General features: G+C 50.6%; 1 protein-coding gene across 1 annotated transcript in view; it reads left to right on the top strand.

Moving 5' to 3' along the window:
- The first annotated feature begins 338 nt into the window (after positions 1 to 338).
- The window catches only part of IL17RD (interleukin 17 receptor D), a 59560-nt gene continuing 51549 nt past the window's right edge, over positions 339 to 8349 (top strand). Inside the window, exon 1 of the mRNA XM_052647513.1 lies at positions 339 to 464. Coding sequence (XP_052503473.1) covers positions 339 to 464 — 126 coding nt within the window. The remainder of the gene's footprint in view (positions 465 to 8349) is intronic.

Raw genomic sequence — 8349 nt, 5'->3', positions numbered from 1 at the left:
CTGGAAAAACCATAACTTTGACTGTACTTTGTCGGCAAAGTAATGTCTCTGCTTTTTAATACGCTGTTTAGGTTTGTCATAGCTTTTCTTCCAAGGTGCAAGCATCTTTTAATTTCTTGGCTGCAGTCACCAAGCCAGACTCGGGGGGGCGGGGCCAAAACCTGAAGTACGAGCCTAGAGGCGGGCACCGGGGGGAAGGGGCGGCGCTAGGATCCACAGCGCATGCCCAGTGGTGCTTACCGCTCAGCCGCGGCTGCCGGCGCCACCGCCCACTCCGGGCTGGCCAGCGGCAAGCAGCCCGGGAGCAGAGTAGGGCCCGGCTGGGCGAGCGCACGGCCATGGCCCCGTGGCTGCAGCTCTGCTCGGTCTTCTTCACGGTCAACGCCTGCCTCAACGGCTCGCAGCTGGCCGTGGCTGCAGGCGGCTCCAGCAGAGCGCGGGGCGCCGACACCTGTGGCTGGAGGGTAAGGAGAGGACAGCGAGTTTCTCGCTGTTTCCCAAAGCGCGGGGGGCACAGGTGCGCGCCGGCAGTGGAGCCCACGCCGACTTGCCTGCTCTCCGACCGTGGCGTGCGCGACAGGTCTGGGATCCCGTCTGCTCCCGCCCTCCTGCCTCCCTCCCGGGGCGCGCGTCCGGCTGCCCCCGGCTGGGTTGAAAGAGGCCGCCCGATCCCCGGCTTTGTGTTGCTAATGAGGCGCGGCCACGGGCTGGGGTCCGGCTCCAGGCGGGCGGGCGAGAGGGGCGCCCGGCGGCGAGCGAGAGGAGGGCACCCCACCCTTTGTTCCAGGCCCGGGACCTCAGGGCAGCGCGTCCCCGGGATAGGATCCTCCGCGCTGTCCGAATGAGGGGCGCTTTGGAGCGGGAGTCGGGGGAGGGTTCTTCCCCCGCACCTCCGGTTCTCAGCTCTGCAAAGGTCCGGGACCGCCAGGCAGGGGACCCTGAATGCTGGGCAGGAGTGCGCCCCGTTCTCGGGACTGTTTTGTTCCTTCTGGGCCAGGCCATCTTAGCCCACTTTCACCCCAGCCCAAGACTCCTGTTTGCTTTTGCGTTCAGTCCTTTGCCTAGCGGATGGTCTCCCAGATGACCCTCTCGTACCCACGCACACCCCGACCCCGCTTGAGTTGCGGATATTTTTCATGACCAAAGGGAGTGAGTTTCTCACCTCAGTCAGGTGTCTGAGAGCAGAGGGGCACCGTCGTTCGTCCTGTGTTTGGAGCCGTCTGCCCCTAATCATGGCCTCTTGGACGCCATCTGAGCGATGGGACATGGGGAGGGGGTTGTGCTTCCGCAGCTTGCCGTCCCAGCTCCCGAGCAGTGCTCCTGGGCTTGGGGAGCGCGAGGACTTGGAGACTATCCATCTGACCCCGGCTCCCCTCCCACCCAAGCCAGGCTCAACCTGGCGTGTGGGCACTCACCGCCTTCAGCTTTGTGGAGAGGACACCGGCTTTGCACTCAGGCAGCCACGATCATGACCTTGCCTCTTTTCCTGGGCAGCTTTAAGCCTCGATTTCTTCACTTGGAAAATGGGAGTAAATGGGGATTTCCTAGTTTCCCTAGCACTGCTTCTCTGAGGGAAGGGTAGGGGATAGATCTCTCCGAGCACTGTTCATCCACCTCTTGTGCGGTACTGTGAATGGGCCTCAAGCAGTCACGGCCTAGAACTGACACCTCTTTATGAGCGCAGGCTGGTGCCTTCACCTCACTTTGCCTTGCCTTCAGAGAAACAGCAAGGAAGACTAGGGACCAGCTGGGTAAGCTGAAACGTCTTCAAACCCAATAGCTGCAGTGTAGACAGCTATAATTCACCTTCTCACGAACCCCATAGTGAACAAAACCTCCTTATTTGAGTAAAACATTGTATTTTCCTACTTTGCCCCACTTTAGTAAAATACCACTATTTTTTCCCCAGTAGACACCAAGTTTTCCTGTTTTTAGGTTTAAAAAGTTTTCCTTAAGACTATCCCCACATTGACTTGCCAGTCTTTAAATTTTTTAGCTCTAAACTGGTATATTGGTGCTTGAGCAAACAGCATCACAGGCATTTTGTTCTGGTTCATAAGATGGCATAGGTGGATCAGTGTACTTTGCTGTTTCTCTGCAGTTGCCCAGGTGGCTTCATGTGTCCATGCACCAACTGGGTGAAGTTTTAATGCTGTGGGTATAGCAGGTCCCTAAAGGAGCCGAGCTGGTGGCTTTGTGCTCTCAGTGAGAATCTGTTCTCCCCTTAACCTGCACCCACATAGTTTTAATGGTGGCCCTTGCTCCAGTGGCTTTGCATTCATGCTGGAGGTAACCTTCTCAACAGCTCTTAACCTAGGTCCCACAATCCTTCCCTTGGGGTCATCTTCATCTACTTCATAAATGAGCATGGAAGTCTCAGGGTCACCTCCCGGATTCTGGGCCGTCCCCAACCTAATACCTGGTACCTTCCTTCCTGGACTTGCTCTTTGATGCACGGAGCCCAGCTCACCCACCTAACTCACATACTCACCTTCCCAGCCTCCACCTGCCCCTCCCACCCTGCTCCTTAACTCCTGTGCCTATGACGCTGCTGAGGGCACCTTCTTCCTGGGGTGCCTTTTCCTCCCCTGCGAGCCCCGTGGGCCCAAGACTCAGCTCAGGGGATGCTTCCTCATGGAGGCCCTCGCTGAATGCGATTCCCCTTGCTTCGCCTTCTCTTGCAGGTCCTCGCCTTTGGCTCTCACCAGACTGCATTGTCAGTATGTGTTCCCATCTGTGTCCTCAGACTAGTCTCCTTAGCCAGGCACTTAACCTCCTGTTGGTGGGCTCAGGGCCTGGTGCACTGTAAATCTTGGCTGAACCCAATTAGACCCTGCAGTCTTCCTGCTAAATCCTGTATTAAGTGATAGATTTTAAGAAGCGGGCAGGGGAGGGATGAAGATCAGAGCAGCGGGCTGCAATGTCTTCCCCGCAGCAGGCTTTTGTACATGCTGTTCCCGCCTGTGTTCCTTCTCTTTACACCTCAGCCTCCCCTCTCAGCTCCAGCATCACTTCCTGCAGGAAGCCCCCTCTCCCCCTACCTCCCTAGGTAAATTTTTCCAGAAGTTGCTTTGTTAGAGGGCTGGCCTAGTAAGTACTGATGTACAGCTACTTGGGTCTGATTCGTGTCTGTGTGACCTACCCGACAGTGGGTATTCAACCCGTAGACCTTGGTCTCAGTTCTGAGGTTCCTTACCGTCTATTTGGGGCCATGCTCACATCTAACAGTAAGGGTTGATGCTGTGTGATGCAAACAAGTGAAGGCTTCCTGTGAGTCTTAGGTCACACAGAACCTGGAGGGTAGAGGCACAGCAGGGCAGAGAAGTGAGCCCTGAAGGAAGTGTAGGATCTGGGTGCTGGAGAGGAACTGAGCGATTGACTCCCTGCTCTCGAGGGAGCGGGTGTTCAGGAACTCTTGCCCCTGCAAGAATGTGTGTTTTCCCAGGACTCGAAAGGTGACTGGAGCCAGCTAACCCTCAGCAGCTGTAACCCTCCCTTTGGGGTTGCTCTCAGAGGAGCCAGCCTGGTTTAAGTGGTCAGATTTCACAACCTCCCGTTATTAGTGGGGCAGTTAAGGGGCTGATACCATCTCAGTGTTTTAGAAATGAGTTGTGGGCACACTTCCTCGACTGCTTTAAAAACAGAGTCTTTTAGGGCACTTGCCAGGTAAAGTTGCCCTTTGAGTAATACAGTTTTCTCAAAGAAGTAACAAGGTGTAAAACTTCCGGAGGGGCCAGCATCCTCTGGATGATAGCCTCTTGATAGTCTTAACTGCTTGCTTCTTGGAAGTGGAGTGGTTGTGTTTGTGATATGTAATTATATCAGTCACTTGCACAGAGGTTCCCCCCACCCCGCCCTGTCCTTGCCCTGCTCATTGTTTTAAAAAGCCTATACATGGAACAAGGAATTAGAAATCTATTCCCACAGGTTTTTATTCAGCGGCTTTCCCTGCAGTAGAGGAGGAAGGAACATTTCTTGCCGCCTTACCCAAATGGGGTACCCCTTCCCTGGTCTATTATCCCTGAAACTCAATTTCAACTGCCTCCCCTCCCAAAAGTCTGCTTCAGGAATTCAGGAAGCCAGAATGCTGGCGTCGTCTTTACAATGAAGTGCAAGTTTCCCATTTAAGGCAAATACTTCATCTTAAAAGGTAGGAAGAAATAGGGTGGTACTTGGAAAAGAAGAAGTTGCAGCTGATTAAAATTTAGGTTCTTGATAAAAGTCCAATCCAAGAACTCTCCTTGGCCGTGAGCCCAGCCATGTTTGTTTAATTCTGAATTGGATGTGTTTTCATTCACTTGCAGCTCGTGGCTCTCAAGACTGCATCTGATCTGCCTGTTCTGTGCCTGTGTTGTCCATGTTACACATTGCGTCTCTAAGTTAAATATGACTCAGCCTTGGTTGACACATTTTCAGAGAAACATTTTTATAAGAAAGAAGCGTGATGCTTTCTTCCAGCCTGCTTTGCTGTGTTAATTGGGAATCCTCTGGCTGGGGTCCATCTTTCTTGAGCAGCCCTCGCTTCCCATCCCTCCCCCATCCGACCAATGGACCCAGAGCCCCTGCAGTGCCTGAGGCATTGTGCTAGTTATTAACTGGGGTGGGGGGTGCAGCGGGGGGAGATTTGGAGGGTACAGCTGGGTGAATGAGCCCAGCAGCTAAGTACTGGCTGAGGCACCATTTCCTTCTAGACATTTCTCAAAGTGAAGTCCGGAGCCCTTCCAGTATCAGGATTGCCTTGGGAGCTCATTAAAATGCAGATTCAAGGCCAGTGAGACCAGAATGGGCATGAGATGGGTGGGGTCCAGGAACTGATATTTTAGCAAATTCCTCTGATGCTCTCAGCGGTGAGAATCACTGCTCTAGGAGACAGGACTTCTGTGATGGCAAGGAGGAGGTGAGAAGCCACACTTTAAACATTTAAAATCAGAGCTTGACTTTAAATTACTTCATTGGACCTTTAGAATGGAAAGTGGAGACTTGGTCCAAGCCCTGGAAAATGGCAGGGGTGAGGCTGGCTGAGGGGTCCTGGGGAGCCAGTGGTTCCGGGGGTGCCTCTGGTGGTGGGGACTGAAGAGGAGGCCGGGGGTGAAGGGGACCGACGCCTCCACTGGATTCCTCCCCAGAACAGCTGGGCCTGTCTGGAAAACAGTCTCAGGAAAGAGTCGAGTAGGGTCCAAATCATATTCTCAGCCGTTCAAACCTTTCAGACAGCTTCCTTACAAAGGAAAGAACTGCTTATGCTTTTTTAAGTCTTTATTTTAAGTTGAGTATTTCTCATGCTTCATTTGGCTTAAAATGTATTTTTTTTTAAGCTTTCAAACTCTCTTTCCCTCATCAATCCCCAAACGTTTCACATACCATGCCCAGCAGATGTCTGCTGCCGCTGAGGCCATCCCATCAACAGTTAGTTGTTCCTTTCATTCCTTGCTGCCTCTTGTGTCTGCCCCTGATGGATGGGTTCTTAGGCTTCTGGAAGCTCGGGGCCCCTCACCCTCGATCTGTAAAAAAAAAAATGGGATGAAGCAGGGGTTCAGGTGCCCTTAGAACTTAACAGGCTGGGCTGGGGGACAGGTCTGTCTTTGGAGCAGACCTTTGTCCAGCCACCCTAGACTGGCAGCCAAGACCATTTCTATTTCACATCCCCCCCAAATCTAGAAGTTTTCCTGACCTCAGCGGGCCCTGGGGACCTGTCTGTGCTGGTGCGGCAGGCCCCATCTCCAGGCAGCCTGACTTGCCTGGGCAGTGGGGGGCAATGTCCTCCTGGGCAGTGTTTGTCTTCGCTGCTGGGATGTTCTGAATGGGCCTGACACATGATTAGGTGACTGATGGCCCCACAACACATTGTCTCCTCCAGGGCCTGGGGCCTTTGAAGCTCTTCCCTGTGGGAAGTAAAGAGACTATTTGCTCTATTAAAATGCCTTGGTATTTCCTCTGTTTAACCACAGGCCACTTCCTCTCTGCCACTCTAAACCCGGCAGGGCCACCGGCTGATTGAAAAGACACAAGCCCAGGAGTGATCACATCCTATTGAAACAGATAGTCTTACTGCAGATTAAAGCTGGGGCAAGAAGAGACCAAATATAAGAGGGATTCCTTGAGATGCTCCTTATCTTGCTCAAATTTAGCCTGTTGATATCATTCACACTTAAAGTCATGAATGCATTCGTTTTTGTTTTCTTTTTTTTTTTTTAAGAAGGAAATCCTCCTAAGTTGTAATCAAATGAGTTAGTGCGTGTTTCATCTACATAAGGCAGGTTAAAGTGATTTGATCCACTGAATTTCTCATTGTGTGAGTTGGGAATGCTTCAGTGTCTGGGAAGGGCATGATGTCTGTTCATAGAAAACCATACTTGGCTTATTCTCTGCTTATAGAGCCTGTCTGTTTGTTCTCATGTGCTCAGAAACCCAAGTAAGACGTTTATAGCTTAACTAATACCAAGAATATATCTGGGGAGACTGTCTCTCCTGCTTTCCCGAGCAGTATCTTGAGAAGGTTTAATTAATAACACCGGGCATGAAACTAAAAATTGAACAATTGAAAAATTACCTACAGTAAACAAAGACTGAAATTTAAACTCCATCCGTACCCTGTTTCTTTTGAAGGGGCCCAAAAGGGAATGACTAGTGAGTCTCTAATGAAGACTATTATTTTAACATTTGCAACTCCATTGTTCAAAGCATCCATGATAAAAACAGCTTTCCTTTTCTTTGGTTCCTTGTTTGGAAATGTTGGGGAAAGGTGGATGTAGCTAATTAAGGCTACAACATTTAAAGGGGGTGCTTAATAAGTACCAGCTGTCCTCAACAAATCAACCGGGTGGATGACAAAATAAAGATGTGATGTGAACACACATGTAATTCTCTTCTAAAACGGAAGTTGGCCTATAAATTGTCTGATTTAATAGGGTAAATGAAAACTACCTCTACTATGCACTTTTGAGAAGCATTTGTCTTATAGTAAACCCCATGTCTTATTTGCATAAAGCCCGTGCATTAAAAGTTGAAAGGGCAGTAGATGGCAAGTATTGTGGAAAGTTTAATACATTGTAATTCTTCTGTCCCTTTCTTCACTCTAAACCTGATCTTAATAGACATTAATCATGAGGCTTTTCATTAAAATTACCACATTGTAGGGAAGCTTGCTTGAACTTATCAGAAATGCCTATAAAATTGTAGTCATGACTTTGAAAAGAGAATTTGGAAATTGATAGCATTAATGAAAATGTTCAGGTGGAAATTTACCTTTTACACATTAAATGAATACTTCAAATGAATCCTTTTAAATCATAAGGGATCAGGCTTTAAATATAGCTTTTTTTCAAATTTGAAAGTCCTTTACTCCCTTAAAAACTAGGAGTTTTTCCAAGTGTTCTGTTTTGTCAGTTTTGTAGATTTTTTCCCCCCATTGAATGGTAACCCTTTAAAAAAAGGCTGGCTATGGCCCCAGACTTCTGTTCTGAGCTGGACTGTTTGACTTGCTAGTGGGAGGTTGATGGGGATAGAGGGAGGGTTTCCTTGGAAAAAAGAGGTACGTTTCCCTGAGACGGGCCATATGGTTCTCTATGATTTTATTCTGTCCAGGTGATTTCTGGTTTCTCTTCTGAAAAGCGTTTCTTTCCCTTTTATCTGAGGAAAATAGAGTGCAATCCAGACGAAGCGCAGGCGCCAGCGGTCAGCCTGAGCGTGATCCCAGCTGAGTGACCGCGTGTCACCTCCATCCTCTGGGGGGAGCACGTTTGCCCTGGGTGGAGCCCAGGCACTCCCACGGTTATAGGATTTGCTGTAACTGCTCCCTGTCTGCAGTTCACAGAGACGTTTGGAGTGAGGCGGCAAGAGCAGCTCCTCTGTGTCAGGCCATGGTGTAGTACTGTGGTTACATTTTCTGGGGAAGTACAAAGAGGAGTGGGACCAGGCTCCTGGCTGCAGTGGCTTCCTACCCAGGTGTGGCTGCGAGGCCTGAGGGCTCAGAGACAGTGAGATGCAGGGAGCTCCCCCTCCTCGCTCTGCCTGGCGCACTCCCCCAGAGCAGTATGAACCAGGGTCCCTGCTCTGCATCCCAGAACATTCCGCCTGTGCATTTGCCTTGGCAAATGCCTTGCCTTGCCTGTGGCAAGCAGGGTGATGAGGAGCTTGTGTCTGAGTTGCTGCTTGGCGCCTACCTTGCAGATTCTGGCTTTGTAGCTCACGTCTCAGTTGATCCCCAGGAACTCTGGCTACTTGTTTTGCCTCAGTTTCTCCTGCTTTGGAGGAGACTCGCCTTTCCCTGGGAGGCTTCTCCACAAAGGCCCCCCAGCGTCCTCCCGTGTGACTTTCACCTTTGCCAGGAAGCCTACCTTAAGTGAAACC

Source organism: Budorcas taxicolor, chromosome 1, assembly GCF_023091745.1.
Source record: "Budorcas taxicolor isolate Tak-1 chromosome 1, Takin1.1, whole genome shotgun sequence".
NCBI lineage: Eukaryota > Metazoa > Chordata > Mammalia > Artiodactyla > Bovidae > Budorcas > Budorcas taxicolor.
Note: the sequence above shows the minus strand (reverse complement) of the source record. Positions and strands in the feature narration are given on the sequence as shown.